General features: G+C 43.5%; 1 protein-coding gene across 2 annotated transcripts in view; it reads left to right on the top strand.

The window, feature by feature from the left end:
• The window catches only part of USP24 (ubiquitin specific peptidase 24), a 164,773-nt gene that overhangs the window by 72,049 nt on the left and 67,133 nt on the right, over nt 1-25,591 (top strand). For both annotated transcript variants that reach the window (XM_072649592.1, XM_072649593.1), the window contains exons 17-31: nt 1,697-1,804; nt 2,411-2,560; nt 2,899-3,030; nt 4,963-5,074; nt 5,515-5,591; nt 8,837-8,977; nt 9,139-9,192; nt 13,165-13,280; nt 15,061-15,127; nt 15,219-15,329; nt 19,100-19,198; nt 19,287-19,457; nt 20,866-20,951; nt 23,904-23,997; nt 25,045-25,200. In XM_072649592.1, coding sequence (XP_072505693.1) covers nt 1,697-1,804; nt 2,411-2,560; nt 2,899-3,030; nt 4,963-5,074; nt 5,515-5,591; nt 8,837-8,977; nt 9,139-9,192; nt 13,165-13,280; nt 15,061-15,127; nt 15,219-15,329; nt 19,100-19,198; nt 19,287-19,457; nt 20,866-20,951; nt 23,904-23,997; nt 25,045-25,200 — 1,674 coding nt within the window. The remainder of the gene's footprint in view (nt 1-1,696; nt 1,805-2,410; nt 2,561-2,898; nt 3,031-4,962; nt 5,075-5,514; nt 5,592-8,836; nt 8,978-9,138; nt 9,193-13,164; nt 13,281-15,060; nt 15,128-15,218; nt 15,330-19,099; nt 19,199-19,286; nt 19,458-20,865; nt 20,952-23,903; nt 23,998-25,044; nt 25,201-25,591) is intronic.

The raw sequence follows: 25,591 nt of genomic DNA, 5'->3' as shown, positions 1-25,591 counted from the left end.
CGATCACCATGTCAGCTGTAATTGTGCATTAGAAGGGTCACATGGTCCACAAGAGGCATTTCTTCAGTATCTTAACTTTGGAGAATCCCTGTGGGCAGAAGAGAAAGTGTCTAGTCTTGGAGGCATCTTAAGTCCCAGGTTTTATGTTGGCTTTTTTTTTTAAGTGAGGGAATCAAGAATTATTTTTGGAAAATTCAAAGTCTGATCATCCAGCCTTAATCACTTGAACTGGCCTTAATAATATGTTTTTAAAAGCACTAATCCGTACTGGAAAAGTTGTGAACATTGTCACTTCCTGCACTAGAATAAGGATTTTTCTTTGGTCTCTGAAGGTGCTTTACACAGAGTTTGAACTCAGTAGATACTTAATGTTTTCATGGTTGCCCTTCTCTCAGGTCATGCAGGTACAGGGTCCTTACAGTGATGCATTTTTTCTCAGAGTTGTTTTTCTTTTCCTAAATTCTGTGAAATTTTAGTTAAAGAGGGATAAATGTTCTATAGAAATCACAGAGAAAATTAGGGATTTGGGGTTGTAATTCTTGTGGATAAGGACTTGAGCTTTTTGTTATTTTTTCTCAGTATTTTGGTTCTACATGTTATAATTAATCTACCATAATCAATCTTATGCCACTTGAATTTCCTGCTCCATCTTAGAATGTAATATAATATAAAATTCCATGGTTTAAAAGGAACGATTTTTGGAAAGTAATTCCTTTTAAGTCAAGAAAGCTGATCGATAAGAGCATTAGAAGCACAATACTAAAAAAGATGTGCATCTGATTGGCAGTGATGGATCTTCTAAGTCCAAATTTTATGAGCTATATGGAGTAGTCTCTTTGAATTCTGTGCTGGACTCTCATATAAGGTTTAATTTTTATATTTTTACACACACACACACACACACACACACACACACACGCAGTTGATAGGACTGTGCAGACACAGATGGCTGAAGTGAAATGGACACAGGACTAAGCGTCAGGAGACTTGGGTTCGGATCTGAGCTCTGGCTCATTAGCTTTATGGCCCTGCAAGAGGTTGAGCTTGGAAGCTCGTTTCCTTATTCATAAAATGAGTGGGATCATGTGACCTGCCTCAAAGAGTGGTTGTGAGGACTGAACTTTGGAATTGGGCTTGTGAATGACGGTGACAAAAGCAGTCAAAGTGAGGCAGGACTGCAAGTCCCTGATGCTTGTGCTGTTGGCTTTGGCCCCACTCACTGTTGCTGGAACACAAAGTCAACTTTTAATTTCCTTTTGTTATTAGGTGAAGGATCGGTTACTCGCCAGCCCAGTCATGGATATCTAGGTGTTAGTTAGGTCTTTGCCAGCAGTTTTTTTACTTCTGTCAGTGTTCTAGTGGCACGTGCTCCTCAATAGTCTGCCTCCTGGAGCTGCCGCTTCCTTGGTACATGGGGAGGGTAGTGCATTCTGGGTTTCCTCATCATTTCCCATACTTTCATACCTATTCCTGTGTGGAATCCTCAGCCCCAGGAAGCTGCGTGCAGGATGAGGCTACTTTCCCAGGGGTTGGCATGAAGACAGGCCACACTTGAACACCAGACAGAGAAGGGGACAGATTGTAGTATAAGAAAGATGGGACTGATTTCCTGGTTATGTCTTTTGTTTCAGTAGCGAGGAGGCTTGGCGTGTGCTGTGTGTCTCTTCATTTGATTACCATTCATTTTTCATTCCAGTCATCCCAGCATCACAACCCCCAGTTTGTATGGGTAGTCCCCGCCTTACGTCAGCTCCACGAGATCACACGGTCATTTATAAAGCAAACCTATCAAAAACAAGACAAGGTAAGAGCCCTGGCTCGTGTGTCACTGTGACTGCTACAGAGGCAAAGGGGGGGTTTGCTGTACTCGCAGGAGAGCCGATGGAAACCCTTGGCTTCATGGCCATCAGCTTGTGGAGCATCCCGTGTGTTCTCTCCTTTTCTTGGATAAAAAGAAGTTTGCCTTCTGATTTCCTTAAACCCTTTGAAGTGTGTGACCCGAGTGAGACAGAGTTCAAATATTCTTCTGATGGTTCTGAAAGAAAAGGGCCATGGCTTGAGGTGCTTGATAAGAAAGAGCTGTCTGCCTCAGATGGTGACATTTGTTCCAAATTTGGTTTGGGAGAATAAATAGGGAGAAATGCAAGATTCTGATAAAAAAAAAAACAAACCATCCTTCCTAGTAGAAAAAGCATGTAGTTGGGTTCTTGTTATTTTAAAGGAACACAAAGGGTTCTGGGTAGATGAAGAAAGGGCTCCCTGAGGAAAGAAGCGATTGGGTTCCTCTAGCCCCCCATGGAAACTATGAAGAAATCCTCAGACCCCTGGAAAGGCAAAACATAGGTTGTTGTGAAAATGGCAGAAAGATGATGGAGACTCTTAAACTTTCCTTTTCATCATTTTCCCCAAGAGCATCATTCAGGACTTGAAAAAAAATTTTGAAATAGTCAAACTGGTGACAGGGAGCTTGCTAGCATGTCACCGCCTCGCAGCGTCCGTGTCAGCCCCGGGGGGCTTAAGTGGTTCAACGCTTGTGGATGGCAGATACACTTACCGCGAGGTATTGTGCACTATAACTTTGTGATACTTAAAAATGGAAAAAAAAATGCTTGTGGGATTTCACTGGCCAGAAGTGTGGGAAATAATCTTCATGGGAATTCAACAATATGTTAAATATTTGTTTTGAGCTTTCATATCTAATTTTTATTGTCAATAAAACCCTCAAATTTAGCCCTGTGGCTAAATTTGTCATAATTTAATCCTCTAAAACAATGAGATTAATGATGGTAGCATGTGATCTTTAAACTTTTCCCTAAATGATATTCAAAATAGAATTACATTTTATTTTTAATTTTAAGCATGACTGGAATTAGCTAAGTACAGTTATCTCTCTTTCAGTATTTAGAGGCGCACTTAAAATTTCTGGCATTTTTCTTGCAAGAAGCCACTCTGTATCTGGGTTGGAATCGAGCCAAGGAAATCTGGGAATGTCTTGTAACAGGACAAGATGTTTGTGAATTGGATAGAGAGGTAAGAAACCATTGTTATGTGGAAAGTGGGAATGTGTGAGGCATTACTACTCAAATAATTTTCACTTCTTTCTCATCTCATTCTGTTTTCAAGTACTTTGAATAGAAAGAAGTCATTTTCGAAGGACCAGAGTTATAATATGCAAAGATTATATTCGAAGGCAATATAACGTACATATATACTCACATGCTCACTTCCCCCCAACCTCTTACACTCTATTCTACGTTAAACGCAAAATGGTTATATGACCGAAATATCAAAGGCAAATACCACAAGAAAAGTAGAAGAGAAGCAGATCATCGTATACGTTTCACAGCTGTGGGTAGTAGGAAACTTCTCAACCAAACAAGAGACAGAAGCCATTACCAAATTCAAAATAGAGGATTTTGATTACATGAAATCAGAAGGATTCTGCATAAACAAAAATTAATGCACCTAAAATAAGAAGGTTGAATGGGAGGAAATCTTTGTATCAAATCTTTCTGATAAGGGTTGGTATCCAAAATCTAGAAACAATTAACAGATACAAGAGATAAGTGGCTGAAAGACACAAACAAGCAGTGTGTAGACTTTCAGTCTCTGTGAACCATCCTAAGAGAGAAGGTTCCAGTTCACTGAATGCGTGAGAAACATTTTACTTCAAGTTCAGCAAACTGCAAAGATGAAAACAATGACTCTGGAAATCAAATAATACTAGTAATACTGATACAACACAACATTGCAAACAAAAATTTTTGTAAATGGGGAAACACTTAAATTATTTGAAAACTGTAGTATTCAACACTGGTAGGATATTTGTATTAAAAAGTTGAGCTTTTCTGTAGGCAGAAGTCTGGGATCATTAAAAGTTTAATTCTGAGCCAAACTTGTCATCAGTAATGAATGTTAATACAAAATTTTGAATAAAATAATCACAGAAATAGTAATATATCAAAAAATTATTTATTATTAATTAGATGGTTCAACATTAACATAATTGATCGTATAAAGAACACAAAGCAGTTAGCCAGTATCAGGTTAAAAAATCATCATAGAAATATAAACAGGAAAGAACTCTGCCTTATTACACACACACACACACACACACACACACACACACACACACACACATACATTCTCTCTCTCTCTCTCTCTCTCTCTCTCTCTCTTTCTCTCTCTCTCTCTCTCCCCCGCCCTCCCTCCCTCCTTACCCCCCCGCCCCATCCCCTGGATTTTGGAATCAGGAAGATTCATGTTCCTGAGTTCAGATCTGGCTCTCACCCTGTAGAATGAACTGGAGAAGGAAATGGCAAACCACACTTAAAAAGTTTATGGTTTGACTGACTTATTAATTTTAATTTCTTCTGTTAGTTTCTCTGTCACTCTAAGTGAGTTATCATATCTTCTCCAAAAAGGAACAATTCTGCTTCCTCTTTGCTGATGTTTCCATTTTGGTCTCTTCTTATTGCCATAGCTCTCACTGTTTCCACTATTCCACCAAATAGTGTACAGAAAAGGGTTCCCTCGCTTCACACCTTGTTATCATTGTGGAGTCATTCCAGCCACATGTGACTCTCCGTGGCACAGATCCTGGAGTGTTTGCCATTCCTTCCTCTAGCTGATTTTGCAGATGTGACACAGGCTAGTGGGGTGAAGTGACTTGCCCAGGGTCGCATAGTCAGTTAATGTCTGAAGCCAGACTTGACTTCAGGTCATCTTGACTCCAGACCCAGTGTTCTTTCCACCTCATCTAGGGCTCTACAGAAATATGATTTCCAGAATTGCAGGTGTTTCTGTGTGAAAGTTGTACTGCTCTAGGGTGCTTTTCACAAGGGGCTTGTTGTTAAAGTTTCAAATGGTTTTTTCAAAACAATTTGCCTTTGTTGTTACCATTATGGAATTTGTATTTGTTCAGAAGTGATATTTGAATCAAGATAATATTCTGATTCACAGATGTGTTTTGAGTGGTTTACCAAAGGACAGCATGATCTTGAAAGCGATGTTCAGCAGCAACTCTTCAAGGAGAAAATTCTCAAATTGGAGTCATATGAAATTACTATGAATGGTAAGAAAGCATTTGTTATCTTTAAAGTTTTAAGGCCTGCTTGAAAAAACAACTTGTCACACTTTGAAATAAAATTTTAGGTAAAGCTATTGACTGAACTTTTTAGAATCTGACCCAGCCAGCCTTTCCCAAGGCTAGGTCCAAAGTCCAGGCTTGGGACAGCCCATCAGACTGCAGACACCTGAGTCTGGTCCCAGGGACAGACCAGGAGGAGAGGCTCAGTACCAGGGTGTAGTAGGACGGTAGCTAAGGACGGCGTGAGGGTGAGGAGGTAATAGTTTGCTCCAATACAAGAGGCCCCCGCATTGACAAAGTGACAGAGATGAATCTGAAAATTTAGTGTAGGTTTATTTTTTTACTTTTGTTCATTATGACTTGAATGACACATGGTACTTAATATGAAATGTAGACTTCATTCCAGTGTCTATATTGACTTACAGGTTTTGGCTTATTTAAGACTTTCTTTGAAAATGTGAATCTTTGTGATCATCGATTAAAGCGGCAGGGCACTCAGTTGGTAAGTAGGGGATTTCCTTCTCAGGCCCAAGTGGCTGAAGAGTTCTGCCTCTTAACTGGCCCAGCACCTTCCTGGACCTCTCCCCTTAGAGCCCGTGTTCTCCCCAGATCCTGATCCTGACCTCTTCCCCATTGCCCTCACAACACTGCTTTGTCCTGACTTTTCTCCTGCACCCTCCACCCCACCCCGCAGCCTTCCTGCCCTGATTTCCCCAAAGCGGTGACTCCTCGTAGTCTCTGTTTGTGTCCAGGCTGTGCCCTCCCTCCCTCTTGTTTTTGTACCATGAGCATCTAGCGTGGTGCTCGGCATTTTTTAAACTAAATTTATGACTTCATGCAGGGACTTCCAGCTCCCTCTGCCAGTGCAGACCAGGAGCTACTTTGCTTCTTACAGCCTCAGACAGCTGTCTAACTAGAGGCCATGTAACCAGAGTGACAGGTGGGATTCTCACCCAGGCCTTCCTGTCTACAGCACCTGCTCTCTCAGTCAGGTTATTTTGTCAGACTATAGATACTTAGTAAATGTTGTTCAGTTGAAATACATCATTATGTGTTTGCAGCAGTATTATTTCCTACTGTTTTTTACCTCAAATATGTGATGATTAACTCTAATAATCATAATCATTATGGCATTCACATAGTGCTTTGTAAAACACTTTACAAATATTTTCTTGCCTCATCCTTACAGCAGCCTTGCAAGGTAGGTGCTGTTAATTATCTCCATTTTACAGATGAGGAAGTTGATGCATACAGACTAAGTGATTTGCCCAGAGTATCACAGCTAATAAATGTCTGAGGTTAGGTTTGAACTCAGCTTTTTCTGACTTCAGGCCTGCACTCTTTGCACTCTGGAACCCCGTGGCTGTTCTGTGTGCTTAAATCAGTCTGGAGACTTCCAGAATGAGTCATTCTGGATATCCAAAATTTCTGTGTAAAGCAGTTGGCTTGTAAATAAATGCGAAAACTTTCTAACGTAGCTCTTCCTGAAATAATTCTTTAGCTCCTTTTCTTGTTTCCTTAAAACAGAGGCTGTGAAGCATCATTTAATGTGCCATAATAGAGTGTTGCTCTCACATTTAGTTTATTAAGACATGCCCCTGTGCTGGATTGCCCCAGACCTGCTATTTTATTTTTTCTTTCCCTCCTTATTGCCAGTTGTTAGTTTTCAGTCTTGTCCGTGAATATGGGCCTGCAGCTCCCCTTGTGCTCTGCTTCCTCCTGAGCTGATCCTGGTCTCCTAGAAAACTAGGTAGTAAACCTTCTCCTTCAGTTCTGGGCCTCTGATGGGGTGGCATCTCTAGGTGTTGGTGTCGTCATTGACTTTGAGGCACTTTCTGGAACACAGCTAACTTAGTATAAATTTGGGACCTCCCCCAGAACTGGAGAATTGGAGATGTAAAGAAAACTCGTAATAGAACAAATGAAGGCCGTGGACTTTGGGTGTCAGGAGAGCTGGTCAGTGCTAGAATATAATGGAGTCATATCTTGGAATTGTTGCTGTGACCAAAGAGGGGAGGAGCCTTTGCCAGACTAGCCAGGCTTCCCTGCCAGGGAAGCTGTCTGAACAGTCTCACCCACCCCCTGCTGGGAAAGCCTGTGGCCAACCAGACAGGAGGAGGGCTGGAGTGGGGAAGACCTCCAGGCCCAGGCCTCAGTGCCCAGTTCTGGTCAAGGGGGAGCTGCTCTTTCTGAGGTCCAGCTGGACTGGAAACTGCTGCTCAGACCAAATCATGTTTCACTTTTATTTTTCCAAGTAAACTTCAGCTGAGATATCACATCTAACATTGTAATTAAGTGGCTGTTTAAGAATTTGGGGGCTAAAATTTAGTAAGTCAAACCTAGTGTATTTGATGGATGCAAATTCTTGATGTCACAACTTCTCATGTCTAATAGTGAGCCCAGCGGATGCTGCCTTCTTTGTCTTTGTTCATTTTGTAAATCCATTCCTGGTAGCTGATTAATGTAGCGTAACCAAGTCACATGTGGCCCAATATGGAGGTGGCCCTGGGTCTAGGCTCTGCTGAAATAGCCTGGCTGGGACCCTGAGCAGGTCCCCTCATGTGTAGGTGAGGAGGCCCAGGACCTCTTTCTGAACTTTCTGACATTTCTGAGAAAAGGGCATTTCATCTGTTGGAAGTTCCTTAGAGGTTCAGACCTGAGCCCTGTGCTTAACTGGCTTCTAATCTATAATGGTACTGGCCTTGGCTTTGGGTACCCATTCATTGTCTGATTTTTATCTTTAATTAATTAATGTAGTGTTGGCTGAGCAGTGAAATGTTTGTTGTTCATTTTTATTGAACTTTCAAACTTATTAAGAAAATAGTTTAACTGAGAGATCTGTTTCTCCTAAGTCCTATTCTTTAAATAACCAATTCATTAAAATAGGAAATTTGGTTTATATATACTCAGGATATTTAAATCTATATACAGAGACACATTTATATTATTATACTTATATCGTGTACATTGTATGGTAATTTCATAATTGTACTTGTGTTGATGTATACTCAATCAGTGAACTTTCAGACTGTCAAAGAAAAATTTTTGATACTGTGCTCTTGATTGTTAGGCTCAAGTCTTCTAGAAACAGATTTTACTAGTTTACTACAGTAATCTGTGTCCTAGCCATTTCTTGCTTAGAGAGAGATGTTCAAAGAAACACAGTTCCGCCAGCTAGTGCCTATGGCCACAATTCTCTAGCTCAGGGGGATTTGAGGTATCATTTATAGGAAAGATCATCAAAGGTTCAAATACAGTTTGGGGTTAGCCTCTCAGAACAGGTGCCTCCTCCCTTCTGTGAGGTCTCTAGAAGGATGGGTCATGGGGCCTAGGGAGGAGGAAAGAAGAGCTTGTCCTTCAGCCCATCAGTAGCCCAGTCTCTTCAGAGGATGGGCAAGTCTGTGGTCTCACCCAGGGAAGCTAAGTTTACTTCTCATCCTGCATCTAGTTCCTGGAACTAGAAGCTTTGCTAAAGGGGAACTCTAGAGGGACATCTCGGCAGGAGAGAATGTTTATGCCTTAAAATTGCTAGACTGACTTAAAATGAGGTTTTTAACTTAGGTCCCTAGGGCTGCCAGCAGGCCTCCATTGGATTGTACGTGTTCTTTTTGTCTAGAGCACAGAGAGCTGATGGATGGTGTTTTTTTCCATGACACTCACTAAAGAAGTTAACTTAGTGGCTGTTGGGTTTATTCATTTCTGTTTCTACATTTACACACAGCAACTTAATTTTTGTCTTTTAAACAGTATGTAGAGAAGCTGGAGTTGATTGGGATGGACTTTATTTGGAAAATTGCCATGGAGTCACCTGATGAAGAAATAGCTAATGAAGCCATACAGCTGATCATAAGCTACAGTTATATTAACCTAAATCCAAGATTAAAGAAGGTGGGTATTGTTGGGGGAGGGGCATTAGGGACGGGCACCATTTGTCTTCTTCAGCATTCTTGGAGGTCTGTTTCCTTTTTTGTGGATTTGGTTCTCAAGCATGACTTTCTCCCCTTGATTTATTGTCAAAGTGCTAATTTCCATTTAACTGGCCCTTCTAGGATTCTGTGTCACTGCACAGGAAGTTCATCGCTGATTGCTACGCACGACTAGAGGTAAGTATCCAGGAGCCTCTTGGCCTCCGATCTGACTTGGTAGGAGACATGAGTCTGCCCCCGAAAGACTGGCCCCTGGCCTTACATATCCACACAATCAGCTGGGCTTATGGTCTGGTCACATCCTCTCTGGCAAAAGGGTTGGTGGTTAGCATGGGCTCCCTGTACCTGCTTCCTCTGGGATCTTTTCACACATTTTACGCCCACTCATTTTGCACTCTGCAGTCACACACATTCTAGCACATTAAAACTTGCAGAGTGCTTTCAGTGCAACATTCCGATGAGGTAGATGGTAGGTAATCATGACAACTTAATAGTTAAGGAGACTGAGGCTCAGAGCTGTAGTGAATTCCTCAAGGTCATGTGCTAGGCAGTAACAGGCTGGGAGTTAAACCTCTTCCCACTGGCTCTGTCCTAAATTTTAGAACTCAGGTCCTTTCCTCCCATCTTACAGAGAAGAAATTGAAATCCCACAAGGACAAGTGATTTGTCCCATTCTGCCTCGCAGTCTACCAGTGAATCCTGGGCCTTTTCCTTCAGATGTCAGGAACCCCTTCTAAGGTCAGGAACCTGCAGGCTCAATTCTCTGTCACAAGCTCAGAGGTTCCTATAAAGTGCAGTGTGCTGTCAGGAGAGCCATCTTTGCTTCTTGTCTCTGTGGTGCAGTTAATGAGTATTTGTTGTGTGCTCAAGCTTAGCACAACTCAGTAGAAGGTGTGATCTCTTGCCTTGATGATTTTATTTTTTAATGGAATTTTATTTTCAGATCCTAACGACCTCCCTTCTACTTTCCTTTATACCTTACTGAGAAAGCAGAACAACCAAAACCCATCACAAGAACAGAGAATCAAGCAAAACAGGGGCCTTCCTAAAACAAGTGGGGTTGGCTCTTCCCTTATTCGTTAACACCCCCAGATCTCTGTCTAGCACCCCTCCCCCATCTTGTACTTTTTTTAACCTAATTTTCATTTTTTCCATTTAAAATTCATCTTTATTCTATTTAATCCATTAATTTGGGCTGATAGTGCCTTTTGGAATCCATCCTTATCATCAGGGCTCATTTGCCAATGAAGCAAATCTGAAATGGATAGCTAATGTGTTGATGATTAAGGGACGAGTTAAAAGGTCACTATGAGACTGACTCTTGTAGCTGGCATGACTGATTAAGTGCCAAGCCTGGAGTTAAGAAGACTTGAATTAAATTGTGACCCTGGGCCCTTATGAGCTATGCGACACTCAGCATATAACTTAATCTCTGTCTGCCTCAGTTTCCTCAGCTGGACAGTGGGTTAACAATAGCTCCTACCTCCTAGGACTATTGTACCAATCTAATGAGATAATACTTTAAAGTGCTCTCTTCAGTGCCTGGCACATTGTAGGCACAAGAATAATTGCTTTCTTCCTTGATCAACCTGTTGATTGATCTACCTGGTAGCCACAAAACAAATACCTTCCTTGGGGGGTGGGGGGTGGGTGGGTGTGTGTGTGTGTGTGTGTGTGTGTGTGTGTGTGTGTGTGTGTGTGTGTGTGTGTGTGTGTACTATATATGTATTCACTCATCTATCAGACGTTGCATGACCTCATCCATTCCTCTGAGGCACTGTCCTGGAGACCCCCTTCCAAACTGAATCTAAGCAATTAATAGCTACTCTTTGTGCCTCACTACTCCAACAGCTCTGAACCAGTGAGGAAGCATTTATTAAACCCTACTATATGCCCAGCACCATTCACAAAGGCAGTCACTACCCTCAAGTAGCTTACATTGGGGAGGACCACAAACAAACAAATTGCAAGCTGCATGCAGGAAAAATGGGAAATGATTGAGAGAGGAGAGGCAGCGGAATGAAGAGGGTTGGGAAAGGCTTCCTGTGAAGATAGGATTTTAGTTGGGACTAGGAAGGAGAGTATTCCAGGCTCAGGAGACCGTCCAGAGCCAAGAGAAGGAACATCAAGGAAGTCAGTGTTAGTGGGGAGCAAGGTATAAGAAGACTAGAGAGGGTTGTGTGCATGTGTGTATAGGTAGGTTATGAAAGGCTTTAAACACCAAATTATATTTGATCCTAAAGTGATAGGGAGCCACTGGAATTTATTGAAGAGGAGAATGACATGGTCAGGTCTGTTCTTCAGAAGAAATCAACTTTGGTAGCCAAGTAGAGGATAGATTGGAGTGGAGAGAGACCCTGGGGCAGATAGACCCACCAACAGCTATTTCAGTAGTCTAGGCATGAGAGGTGATGAGAGCCTGAACTGGGGTAGGGCATCAGAGGAGGGAAAGAGGTATATGAGGGTAAAATCAACAGGACTTGGCAACAGCTTAGATGGGGCTGGGTATGAGAGAAAGGGAAGAATCTGGATTGTGAGCCTAGGCGACTGGGAGGATGGTGGTGCCTTCAGCAGTAATGAGGAAATTAGAAGGCGGGGGGAGGTTTAGGGAGGAAATATAGTGAGTTCTGTTTTGGACATGTTGTGTTTGAGGTGTCTGAAAAGCAGTTGGAGATGCAAGCCCAGGTAGCAGAGGTTAGAGCTGGATGTGTGGATTTCAGAATCCTTAGCATAGAAGTGGTCATTAAGTAGTCGGGAGCTGAGGAGATCACCAGGTGAAGTAGTATAGAAAAGGAGGAGAGAAGAGAGGGTCCGGAGTGGAGCCCTAAGGTCTGTCTACTGTTAGAGGTCATTGTCTAGAGGGGGATCCAGCAAAAGAAGCAGCGGAAGAGCAGGCAGGGGACAGGCATGTCCTGGAAGACAGTGATCAGAGAGGTGGTGGAGGAGGAGGATTGAGAAAAGGCCGCCAAGGGATCATTGGGAGCTTTGGAGAGAGTGATCTGCATGGACGGATTAGGCTGGAAGATAGATGGTAAGAGAAGGAGAGGAGAGAAAGTGAAAGCCCTACTTGTCACAAGCTTTTTCTGATCAGTAGAGAGACAAGGTGATAGTGGGGATAGAAGGATCAGGGGAGGGCTTTTTGAGGATGAGGGAGTCCTGGGCATTTTGTAGGCAGCCAGGAAGGAGCCCAAGGTAGGAGAGGGAGAGAAGAAAGATAACTGATAGAGTAGGGGTGCAGCGTGGGGTAGGACACAGTGAGAGCTCCTGTTCAAGTGGACAGGTTTGCCTTGGCAAGGAGTGGGCAGGGCTAAACAGCTGTACTTTGGTTTAACCCACCTCCCTTCATATTTACCAGACAAACCACCAGAGTCCATCAAAGGCTTTGTTAGAATCTGGGCAGATGGTGTCCCTCGCGTCCCCCTGATCTGCCCTTGTCAGAGCTCTGCTTTTGTGTTAATTGTAGCTGGAGTCATACTGGCTGTGACCATGCTTCCTCTGGATGGTTGCTGCATTGGTCACCAGGCTCCAGACAGCCATCCACTCTGGGGCTTGTCCTGGGGTCACTGTCAGCCCCACTTGTTTAGCAGTAGATTCCATTCTCTTCCTTTTTCTTGAAAATCATTATGTTTGCCCTTCTCCAGTCCTGGTGGCCTCTGATGACTGATGAGTCTTTGATGAGCTGACAGTCACATCTGCTGGCTCTCTGATCTGATTTATGTGGGCAAGATTAGGGAGCTGGGAAGAGACAGCACAATGTAGAGACAGGAAGCAGCAGAGCTGGGAGTAGAGCCCCGTTGTCTCACGTCTGTGGTGGCTTCTCTGCTTTGGGCAGAGCAAGTTCTCTTTGCAGGCCTCCAGTACTAGTGACAGTACTGCAGATGTGTTCCCAGTCTTGGTGGGTCTTGGTAGTCCCAACCTGTCTAGTCCCTGGTTTTCTTAAGGAAAAGATTGGGATATCCCCAATACCAAGGGGAAGCAGTGCTAAAGACCTTGCTGCCCCCCCTCTTAGCCCAGGCAGGGATCTCTGATCCACTGGCATAGTGGCCAGTTAGATGTGGTGCCCAGGCCCATGGCCATGCCAGACATCATCAGCACCACTAACCAGTGGTGTAGAAGTTGGTGTTCAGTGGGGTGCCCAATGTCTTGCAGGCAGCCAGCTCAGCGCTTGGTGGCCCTACCTTGACCCATGCTGTGACTAGAGCAACCAAGATGCTCACGGCAACAGCCATGCCCACTGTAGCAACGTCTGTGCAGTCTCCATACAGGTAAGTGCATGTGGATGTTCAGACCTCGTTACAGGATGGGATTTCTCATTGCCAAATGTTACTAAGAGTTAGAAGCTTTTCATCATAAAAAGGGGAAGGGAGGAGGAGAAGCATCTGTAGAGCACCTGCTGTGTGCCCGACGCTGGGCTAAGTGATTTTACTTGATGTTGTCTCCTGGGATCCTCACAGCAGTCCTGGGAGGGAGGTGCTATTATTATTCTCGTTTTGCCGAGGGGGAAACTGAGGAAGACAGTTGAAATGACTTACTCAAGGTCACACAGCTAGTAAGCATCTGTCAGAATTTAATTTTAGGTTTTTGCACTTCAAGCCCAGTATGGAAACTCTTGGGTAATGATTTCTGATTTATGTCCAGGCTTAGAGTCCCTCCCTTGTACCTGAAACATGAATCAGTCAATAAGCATTCATGTTTTAAGTGCCTACTACATCCCAAGCGCTATACTAGGGGCTTGTGAGCTCAAGCAGTGAGCTCATGCTCTGCTGGGGAGAACACCCAGCATTCTGCCACAATGGGCCGTCAACATTCCCCAAGCACTATGCAGAATTGTGGGGGTGGGACATAGCCCTCCAGAACTCTGAGGGGAGCCCTGTACAGAAAATGCCATTTTACACAGAGATGGCATAGGTCTGCCCTCTGGCCTATCCCTCCTCCGCTGCCTCAGAAGAGAGAGGAGAACACAGATCTGGGGACATGGCCATCAACTGGAGAGCCGTGGTCAGGCTGTGCAACTGGCAGCATTCTCTTGGGCAGAAGCAGACTTGAAGCTCAAGTTTTGGAAGCATACTTCTGAGTATGGGAAGTTGGCTCTGCTTGTGCTCAGGGGATAGTTGGACTCCATCACTGAGTCCTCACCCAAGGCCTTCCATCTTGGTAGGACTGACTAGATAGACTTCCCTGCTCGCCTGGCCTTTCCTGGTGAGATGCTGGTGGAGGCCTTTCTCGGAGTCCCTCTGGGAAGGAAAAGATTAATCTCTATATCATTGAAATCACAAGTTTTGTTCATTGATAGTTCAAGGGCTAGAAAAGCATGATACCCTTCATTTTGAGTATTCCAAGTGGCATGATTTGACCTTCGATTTACTTGTGTTTTCCAGTCTTGACCAAATCATTGGTCTGATTATGGATTTTGAAATTGGTCAGGGTGGTGTGCTGCATTCTAGTCCATGGGCATCTGGTAGAAGTGCCTCTTCTTTGAACTGTCTGTTAATGGTCCCATAACTTTCTACCTTAAAAAACCTTGTTTTCAAAGACCTGCTGACCTCAGCAGCCTACCACCTTCCATTTTAGAGGTCCGTGCATTTAAAGGATGAGGTCGGATGTGACTTGATTCAAAAAGTGCCTTGTTATCCCACGATATAACATAACCTGCTAATTTTAAATGACCTGTGATAAGCCAAATGGATGAATTAAGTTTCTTGTTCTTTGTTATCTACTTTGCAGGCTGGTAGTTGACTTCAGATTTCTTATGACTGTCAGCTTTATAGTGATAAGAAACGATATAATAAAAGATTATGAAAGACAGAGTCCCTGTTCTCTGTCACAAGGAAGCTGTGTGATTTGGTAGGAGCAGAGTTTTTCTGCCCGTTCCACCCAAGGGCTGTTGCCCTGACCTGAGTGGATCCCCTTCCCGGGGGTCACTGACTGATACCTGTCAAGGTGCTTTTATCCATTTGGATGCAGTTTGAATGAATTGCATTAACTCACTTGATGTTGGCAATCATTAACATTCCAAAAAACCTTTTCCCTCCTAAAAATCTATAGGTCTACTAAACTTGTCATCATTGAGAGGTTGCTCCTGCTGGCAGAGCGCTATGTGATCACCATTGAGGTCAGTGTTAGCGAAGGTGGTTTACTGCGTAGACGTGCTCTCTGCCTGCACTGCTCATTTCCCTCAGTCTTCTCACTTGTGCCTTTTTCAGGACCTTTATTCTGTTCCTCGCACGATTCTACCTCACGGCGCCTCCTTCCATGGACACCTTCTGACCCTCAGTGTGACATGCGAATCTACCAAAGACACCTTCACTGTAGAGGTGCGTTGTCAGTTCTGAAGACGTTTTGGTATTGTCTCAGTCAGCGCGTGAGCACTTTCTTTTAGCCTGTTGCAGAGATGACTCTGTGAAAAGCCCCAGACTCAAATTTACAATTGCCTACCCTGGAGCTGAAAAGGAAGGAGATTGAGAGTGCCCCAGCAGGGCAGACATGGACCCCAGACCCCTGCCACAGCAGGCCAGGTCAAGGTGATCTTTTACTTTGGACTCAGTCCTGGGTTCTTTTCTCCTCTCTTCTACCTGGCCCTCTGTCTTTCTCTCCCTCTTCTCTCACCCTATCTTTGTTTCTCTGTCTCTCTCCCTCTTTGCCTCCCCCCAGCTCCTCATCAGATCCCTTAGGTCTGTTGAGGATATTTGTACAGGTGAAGGCCACCTTGACCTATCTGAGCCTGAACCTCTCCACTGAATTTCACTTCCCCATCAGCATTTCTCCCAAGCTGCATGGTTGGGAGGTGCCCTTGGCACCTTTCATCTTCATTGTCGCAGTCTTTGCCTCAGTCTTTCCCCCTTTTAGACCTCCCCACAGATGCTCCTAACTCCAGTGGCTTCCTTCTCTTTGTAGCTTTGAAAGCCTTCTGCAGGCTGGCCCCCCAACCCCCTCCCCACTGTGGAATCCATCCTCCCTGGTCTGCGGTCTTCTCATGCAGAACACTCTGTCTGCCCATCTCTGAGTGTTCCCTGGGCATCTCACAGTCCTAGATGGTCCTTAGCTCTCTGCTACTAGTGCCCTCTCTTCCAAACAGCCCTTTATCCATTTTCTGTAGATTTGAATTTATTCAGCTTGATGTTTATGCTGTTGTATGTACTCATCACACCCACTGGGTCGGAATTGTTTCTTTGTACCTGTATCGCTATCTCTTAACAGGGTAACTGACCTATTGTAATCATTCAGTAAATTCTTGTTTGTTTTTTCCCCAGTAAATACTTTTTAATTGATTCTGAATTATTCAACTAGAGTTATAACTTCTAGGCTTCTAGCCAGAATGAAAAACTGAGTTAAAAGGAAAGTCTATTAAACCAAGACAATACGCTTCTGTTCTATTTGTGAATCAGATTTCAAGCTTATTCCTTCAAAAAAGAAACTGTTTTATATAGAGGACTGAATCAAATCTATAAAAATAGAAGTCATTCTCCAAATGATAGATGGTCAAAGGGTATAAACAGGCAACTAAAGAAATCAAAACCATCTATAGTCATGTGAAAAAATGCTCTAAATCACTACTTATTAGAGAAATGTATATTAAAACAACTCTGAGTTACTACCTCACAACTGTCAGGTTGGCTAATATGACAGAAAAGAAAAATGACAAATGCTGGAGGGAATATGGGAAAATTGGAACATTAATGCACTGTTGGTAGAGTTGTGAACTGATCCAACCATTCTGGAGAACAATTTGGAACTATGCTCAAAGGACCATAAAACTGTGTGTACCCTTTGATCCAGCAGTACCCCTGCTAGGTCTGTGTCCTATATCTTATATTCCAAAAAAGGGAAAAGAATCTATTTGTATGAGAATACATAGAGCAGCTCTTTTTGTGGTGGCTAAGAGTTGGAAATCAGAGGAATACCCATCCTCTGGAAGATGGCTAAATAAGCTTTGGCTTATGACTGTAATGGAATATTATTGTGTTATAAGAAATGGCAAGCAGGCGGATATCAGAAAAACCTAGGGAGACTTACCTAGCCTGATACGAAGTGAAGTGAACAGAACAAGAAGGATGTTGTACGCAGTAACAGCAACACTGAGTACAGGCAGAAGCAGGCTGGTTTTCACTTGTTTTCCTTTTATTCAAGTCTTCCTGTACAAAATGACTAATATGGAAATGTCTGATGTAATTGCACATGTATAACCTATATCTGAGTGCTTGTCATCTCAGGGAGGGGGAAGAGAGGGAAGGGTAGAGCTTGGAAGTCAGAACCTTAAATAAAAATGTTTAAAAATTATTTTTTGAAAGGCACTATATTGAAGTTCTGCTGAATGATCACTCCCTACTACAGTAATGATTCATTTCTGTCTAATATATAATTCTTAAGGTTTTCTTTCATCAGCAGGCAATATTCGGTGTGTTTTGTCAGCTTAGTTAGTTTTTTAAAACAACAGGTGGGAAAGCTGACATTATATAATTGGACCCAAGTGAACTAGACATGTATGTGATAGGACAACTGAGCATGCTGTTTAATGCAGGTTTTTAAGTTCAGAAAAGTTTTGTTGGTGTATTGTTCAGATGAATCATCGGTTAATTTTTCACATCTTCGATATTGTCAAAAATAAGGAAGCCTTTTGCATAGTCTAATGATTTCACCTGTGAAGCATCCCTTTAGAGAACCATGTAATAGTAAGCACAGCGTGAGAATAGTCTGTGCAATGCTGTCAGTCAAACACCGAACACTTGTGTACTAGCACTATTCTAAGAGCTGTGCGGACAAGGTAGCAAAGTTCTAAGGGAGGAGACCAAATAGCTCAGCCTGGAAAAGGGGAGTGTTGGTGGGTGAGTGACCTGGGAAAGACCTCCTGCCTGCACGAGGTGGCTCGGAAGCTGAGGGAGCGGGGCACGGCTCATGCCAAGTGTGGGAACTTGGAGGTGACAGGCTGTGTTCAAGTAGATTGTAGTGTAATAGGGAGCCCCTGGAGCTTGGTGAGCAGGTGCCACATGGTCAGACTACACTTGAGGGGAATCATCTTGGCATCTTGAGATGCTGTGGAGACAGGGAAACAGTTATGTTCAGGTGAGTAGTGATGAGGTCCTAAGCCAGCATTATACAAGGATGAGTAGAGAAGGTGACATATACTGGAGATGGTCCCGTGGATGAGAAGTCAGGGATTTTGCTGTATCTGTGAGCCTGGGTAACTGGAAGGATGGAGAATGGGGCCCTGTTTGGGACTAGAGAAGCTGGCATGCTGAGATGGCTTGGAGGAAGCAGCGAATTGGCAGCAGCTACGGGACAGCTGGTTCCCAGTGTTCAAGAAGCAGTTAGCAATGAGTGACTTTAACTGCAGAATCTAGGATTTGCTCTGTAGACCAGGATCTCATCTGTGTGGGGATGATTATGGAATGCATTGGGGCTGGTGAGGGGAAAGTGGAGATGGGCTCTGAACCAGTCCTTGTAGGGGAATGAAGAACCAGGAAACAAGACTGAGAAGGAAATGGTCATTGGACACATAGAAGCAGCATGAGGAGTGGGCAGCATTATGTGTGTGTGAAAAAAATCAAACGGTTTGGCAATTTGTGGTGACCTCACATTTGTACAAAATCAAGTATCTTAGGCATGGCTTTTCGTCGTTACGTGGTGACTCGTTTGACGTGTTGCTTGTAGGCTCCTTGCTAACATTCATTTCCATTTCTGCATGAAGTGTCCTTAGTGGTGCTGAGCTAGAGTTCTCTTTGTTTCTTTGTTCTCACTCTCGTTGGTTTAGGTATCAAGGCCCTGTCTGTATCTTAGGAGGAATTTGACAGTCCCCTTTATTTCTCTGGTTTTTTTAAACAGCTTTCCCCCATTGGATTGTGCATTCCTTGAGGATAAGAAATTTGTTATTCATTGTATCCCCAGCATTTATCGTAGAGCTGGCACATAGTAAATGTTTAAGAAATATTTGTTGGATCAAGAGATGCATTCAACTACGTCAAGTATTTTTTTAATATCATAAAAAAGTTTTGATCATTTAGTGCCACATGATGCTGGCTATAAATTCTTGTGAACAGGAACTTCACCTACCTTCTCTCACCTCAGTGTCTTTAATTCTATTTTTCAGGCTCATAGTAACGAAACCATAGGCAGTGTCAGGTGGAAGATAGCAAAGCAGTTGAATTCTCCTGTGGATAACATACAGATATTTGCAAATGATAGTCTGGTAGGTTGAAATAAGAAATTTCTGGTTCTCTCATCTTGTATGTCAGTACTGTATTTCCCCCAGATGATTAGAGACCAATGTCTTGTAGCTCACAGTGAATAAGGATCAGAAGCTGCTCCATCAACTGGGCTTTTCTGAGGAACAGGCTCTCACAGTGAAGACATCTGGGAGTGGCACACCCTCGGGGGGCTCTGCAGACTCCTCCACCAGCTCCAGCAGCAGCAGCGGCGTTTTCAGCTCTTCCTATGTCATGGAACAGGTGACATGCCTCCCCTGCCTTCTCTTGTTGCCCATAGATGATTGTCCTGATTCGGTGGGAGTAAAGAGGCTCAATTCCCTTCTCCCCTTCTGAAATCCTTCAGGGTTTCTAAGGCCTTTGTAGACTGCTCAGAGTAGTGCTGGGGAAGAGAGGCATTGCCTGGTCTTTATCTCTATGGCCAGATTAGCAAGGCTGGTCCTCACAGTGGCCCTGCCAGCCCTCAGGGAGCCTCTTCCAGCTTCTGAGATTCTGCTGCACCAAGGTAGACTTCACCCTCTTACCCAGGGGCCAATGGAGGCAGCCAGTGGAAAGGAAAGAAAGAAAATCAATGATGGGTTTGTCTCTTATAATGTCCATCATCACCCTTCAGCCTGCTCCTTCCAGCACCCAAACAGGCAGACCCAGCTCAGTAGACCAAAGCCTGAGGTTCCTCTCATTTGCTGTCCTCATCATGCTGTAGGGATAGGGTAACATTCAGCAGGAGGTGGCTATGCCTGCCAGCTGTGCACAATGACAGTTTCCAGACTTGGCCGCGGAAGTTCTAGAGAGACCCTCAGTGGGCCTTCCCGCAGCATGCACAATTCCACTCCTCACCATTTCGTATGTGGCCCATCCTATATGGCCATTAACTTCAGTCCCCTTCATAGCCTTGGCCATTTCAAACCAATCCTGCTCAGCTTTACAGGGGCTATGGTTGGAGCTCTTTTGGCAGTCTGCTTTTTGATATTTTTACTGTTCTTTCATCCTTTGTTCATGCATGGAGAGGAGAAGGGGGCACATTGTCAGTTGTTTTTTCCAACCCTGATCCCCAGCATGTCACAGCCTTAGTGGAGCCCCACAGCTCTGGGAGGGGCGGCTGGCAGACTTTGGAGCTAAGGAAGTGCAGGCTCCTGTCCACCTGGTGACTCTCACTGGGTTTTCGACTCTGAGCCAAGCACAGTGCCTCTGTCTCCCCAACTGTAAAATACAGGCCATGCTTCCCAGTCATCTGACAGCTTGAGGGGACCAGCCCTGAATCCAAAATGACCTCTGCCTTTTCCTGCTCCCATTCCCTCAGGCAAGTCATGTCATCCCCATGGAGAGGCCAGACTAGACCCTCATAGAATCCCTCCCAGCTCTGAATTGGTGATCTCAGGGCTGTGATATGGATGCCTTTGCAGGGGTCTGGGAGGCTTCAGAGAATCAGAGTAGGACAGATGTCTCACACACTTGGGGGTGCTCAGGGTTGGCCTGTCCTAATCATCTCAGTTATGTGCTTCATGTAGGATGTGGTGGCTTGAATGGCACGGGGGCAGCCCCCTTTTTCTTTAAGGCTTAGTAGTGTCAGGTTTGTCAAAGTTACTGTTTTTGTTTGGAGGAAAAGAGAAATCTTTGTGAAGTATGATTATGTATTGTGCTTTCTCTTCAGGAGAAGTCCCTCCCAGGCGTTGTCATGGCACTTGTATGCAATGTATTTGACATGCTCTACCAGCTTGCCAACCTGGAGGAGCCCAGGTAAACACACATTTTCATGAAATTGTTAGGGTTCGTGAGCCCAGGAGCTGTACTTAAAATGAGTGACTTTGATGGCTCTTCAATCTCATGGAGGTTGGGGGTGGGCACCCCCTCCAGTGCCAATAACCCTTTTTATCCTTAGCTGTTTTTGTCTGCATCTTCCTAAAACCTCTACTGGGGGCCCTTCTAGCAAGCAAGGGCTGAGATAGCCCTCAGATCTCTCAATGTTGCAGTCAGCAGCCAGACACATATTTAGCCCTCACCTTCACTATGTACCACTTCATGTGCTGATCATAACTCTCCCTAAAAGCTCATGGATGCAGTTTCTCCCTGTGTTTTTTCATAGTAATAGGATACCTACCAGTGATGGTACATCAGACTCAAATAGAAAATCATCCCAGCAAGCTGCATATTGACTTAGGGAACTACAAATTAATATTGTCTATCTCATGTTTTTATTTGTTTTGTTACACATTTCCCAATCATATCTTTGGGTGATGTTCTATCGTACATTCTTTAGAGCACTGGCTTGGAGCTTGGACATGACTAAAGATCTGCCTTACACACTTACTAGTAGCTGTGATTCTGGGCAAGTCTCTTGACCTTTCTCAGCTTATGATTCCTCATCTGTCAAATGAATTGCAGAGATTCAGTGACCTCTTACGTTTCCTTCTAGTTGTAAAAGCCATGATCTATGAGATGGTTGTTTTCCATGACTCAGTCCTGCACCATCACTAGAAGAATATTGATGTTAAGGAGAGTCTCTGAGAAGACATCTGAGTTCATTTAAAGTACTGTGCAGCTTTCCCCAGGCTGGCTGGCTCTCTATCTCCTTTCCTATTCTGGGCACATTCTGCTTTCATATGCAATATCTGTCCAAAATGTGCGTTCTGGCACACTTCTCTCTTTGGGTTGTCCATCCAATGGGATATCCTGTAGATAAGAGTCTTTCACTTGCTTTTTTCCTGTGTGAACATTTAAACTCAGATTTTTGAGTGATAATGGATGTAACTATAAGATTGTACAGTATTCCACATCTTGATGCAAAAGATCACATGGGGACAGGGACATCCCAAGGACTTTGTGATCTGTAGGGAATCCCATTTAAGTTGGAGTTCTGTGTCTGGGAAAGGGCAGATACATCTCCTCTGTGCTTCACTTGACGGCAGTAATCCAGTTAGTCATCAAAGACAATTTTACATCTTTAAGGAATTTTATATGGCTGTGATGGGATATGCCTTTTTGAGGAACCTCGTAAGGGTTCTGTTTGATCCAGTTAGAATCAACAGCCAAAAAGGGGAACAGTATTGGTATTCTCAGCTCCTTTCTTTCCATCAAGGACATGACTGTCTGTCTGCTGGGGAGTCCTGCTCCTGAAAACCTGCTGGCTCCCTGTTCAGAGCTTCTTCAGGGTTCTGTGGCTGGGCGTGTGCGCACGTTGTTCTTGTACAAGTCTTATAGGTGGGGGGGAAGTTAACATATGGTTTGGCAATGAGACATTTTGCTGGTCATCTTCATTAATAAGACCCATTATTCCAAATGTTAATGCTTTCCCTTGACTTGATCTTGAGAATCAGTTTCCCTGCGCCCTCAGAGGCCCCACTGCCCTGGCAGCCCTCCTGCTCCTGCCTGATAGCCTGGGAACGCTGAGAGATGGTCCATCGGCCCCTCCTGTCCGTCCTCTTGGTGCCGTTCCCATCTCAGCACGAGGGGTCTGAGAGCAGAGTGTACATGGTTTATTTTCTTTATGTTCATTGCTCTTTTCAACTTTACCCTTAAATGCTCTAAGGCGATTTGACTTAACAGGATTTCTAAAAAACCTTTTTCTCACCTTGTTTTTCCACTACTGCTTTCCTTTTTTTATGAGGTAATCCTGCTCACCATCTCCCATCACCCTCCCCCTTAAATCTTTACAGGTGAATTTATGTGCTTAGCTAACATTGCGCTCGGCTGCTCTATTTCTCTGCTTGTCAAAGATATTGCTGGCTAGCTGGCTAAAGTTTTTCCTAGGTCATTTTTGATCACTGGTTGTGGTGATTGATTTACCTCAGATAAACTTCTTTAGGAAATTTCACAGTCTGTCAGTGTCTTTTTTTTTTTAATCTGTTTTCTGTTTTTAACCATGACTGGCTGATGTCTGTACCTCAGATTGGGCTTGTCTCAGTTGGGGGCTGCATCATCTCATCTTTGTTCTCATTTGGTAATGACTTTGATCTTTGTTCTGAAACTTGGCAGTCTGGCAGCTGGTTTGCAGATGACTTCCACAGAAGTCATCACTCATTTCCTTCCTGATGAAATAGCATTTCCGTTTTTGGAGACATTATTTGCCACAAACTGTGCCTGCCACTGCCCATCCCTCTCTTTGAAGACCATCTTCATGGTCTTTACTGTCTCCTGCCTAGTCTAATGTACCTTGAGTCCTTCTCATCCCTGTCTCCTGAACTGTGTTTTCTGACCTACTGCCTGCCAGCCTCCTGTCCACGGAGCTCACTGTGTGGTCGGAGTCATCTCCTGTCACAGGCACAAATGTATCTGCTGCAGTTCCCTCGACACTGGACTTTTTGCAAATGCTGGCTTAGAGTGATAGGGCGTGGGGTGAGCCTGCACATACAGGAAGGCATCCTGCTGAGCCCTTTGTTATTTGTCCCAGGAGGGTCTTGGAGCCATCGACAGACGCTTAGCAGGCCCAGCAGATGCTGTGGTTCAGCTCCTCTCATCATCTGTCTGTATTTACTGCTCTAATAGCTGAATTAATGTTGATACCACTCTAAGGAAGTGATTCTGAATGTCTTCTGCCACCGTCACAGCAGAAGGGAAAGGGCTGAGGGATGTTTTTGTACTTTTCTTTCTTTGCTGTGTCTAGCTTATGCAAGCACAGTTTATTTCACATTCCAGCTGTGTAAAGAGCCTTAAACCATAGCTGAGATAACACTTAGATTTCTGACTTTGTAGGATAACGCTGCGTGTGCGAAAGCTGCTATTACTGATCCCTACTGACCCGGCCATTCAGGAAGCCTTGGATCAACTCGACTCTTTGGGAAGAAAGGTAGATCTCTGGAAATTTGCATGGAGCAACTACTCTAGGATACTTTATAATTGTTAGGGGAACATTAACTTATGAGAAAGTTATTATGGAGGAGTCATACTTAAGTCATGTGAACAGTCATTTTATGGTTTCTTTTATCAGTTATCAGTGCCTTAAAGAGCTATAGAATCTCATCTTTAACAGGAGTATCTTTTGTGACCACAACATAATTTTCAACCCAATTTTTTCCCCATTTAGACTTTAATATTTACTTATAGTTTAATATATTAGATGTGCTTTGTTGTCATCAAGAATGCTCTATATTTGGCTTGATTTTTATTTTTACCCATAATCTATTACAGCATAATTGATCCTATTAAAAAAATTTTGAAATTGCACTTGGTATCAGACCCTATATTTATTTTAAGTTTGTGTGTGTGTGTGTGTGTGTGTGTGTGTGTGTGTGTGTATATATCTCTTAGAGCTCTTACCTCATTTGAATGCATGAATTCTCCATTCCAAGTAACTTGTAGAATGTGGAAATTTGCTGGTATTTTCCTGTGGAGAATCAGTAGCCATCTCTTCTTTCCTTTCTCTTCCCCTAATTTGTTGAAGCATGAAATCTATTTTATTCAGCTCAAATTTCACTTAGGATGGTTTATGCTAAGTCTCAAATACGTTATTATCACTGTGTAGCCTTAGCCACAGAATTGAGTTTTAAGTATAAATTGTTAAAATGAGTTCCCATCATAGTTTTATGTTAGAATTGAGAAAAAGCATGTGAGCATTTCTAGCAAAAGTCATAGGAGTGTTTGAATATTGTCAAGCATCCATAGTTTTCAGGAGTGTACATATGTGGTATATAGCATATAGGTTGGAATGGAGCTGAGGTGTTCTTCCATAGGGGTATAGCCAGGCTCTCATCTGCCTTATGGATTTTATTGGTCTTAAACTGTTTGGTTTTGTGTCACTTATGTTTAAAAATACACGTAGAACTCATATAATAGAACTCTAATTTTTGTTTGTAATTTTTAAAATTGTGTAATTATTTCCCTCATTTTCCCTCAGAAAACGTTGCTGTCTGAAACAGGTTCTCAGTCTTCAAAATCTCCATCTTTGTCTTCAAAGCAACAACATCAACCCAGTGCCAGTTCCATTTTGGAAAGTCTTTTTCGCTCTTTTGCTCCTGGAATGTCCACTTTCAGAGTTCTGTACAACTTGGAGGTAAGGAGCCTCTTTCTTTCTGCTGGCCACATTGGCCTGTGACCCCAGATACTTTATTCCTCATGACCTCCCCTGCCATTTAACACGTTACTTCTGAGGGAATATTGGTTGACTCCAGTCAACATATCTGTGAATATTTTTGCTTTTATAAAATAGCTTCTCAATTTGGAAATCCTTCTATAAGTTGTAATGTGTGTGTTCTCTCACTTTAGAAGCTGATTAATTTGAGTATTTAATTACATTCTTACTCTAAGTGTGTCCTCATGAAAGTGGACCCAAGCAGTGTGAAATAGAGGGACTTTGGCCACAGATTGGATCTAGAGAGGGTGAGAGAGAAGGAGGAGTTCTGGATGACTCAGGACTGGGAGGAGGGGTTGGGGGTAGGGGTATG

This window comes from Notamacropus eugenii, chromosome 2 (assembly GCF_028372415.1).
Source record: "Notamacropus eugenii isolate mMacEug1 chromosome 2, mMacEug1.pri_v2, whole genome shotgun sequence".
NCBI lineage: Eukaryota > Metazoa > Chordata > Mammalia > Diprotodontia > Macropodidae > Notamacropus > Notamacropus eugenii.
The sequence above is the reverse complement of the archived record's forward strand: the minus strand, read 5'-3'. Positions and strand labels throughout refer to the sequence as shown.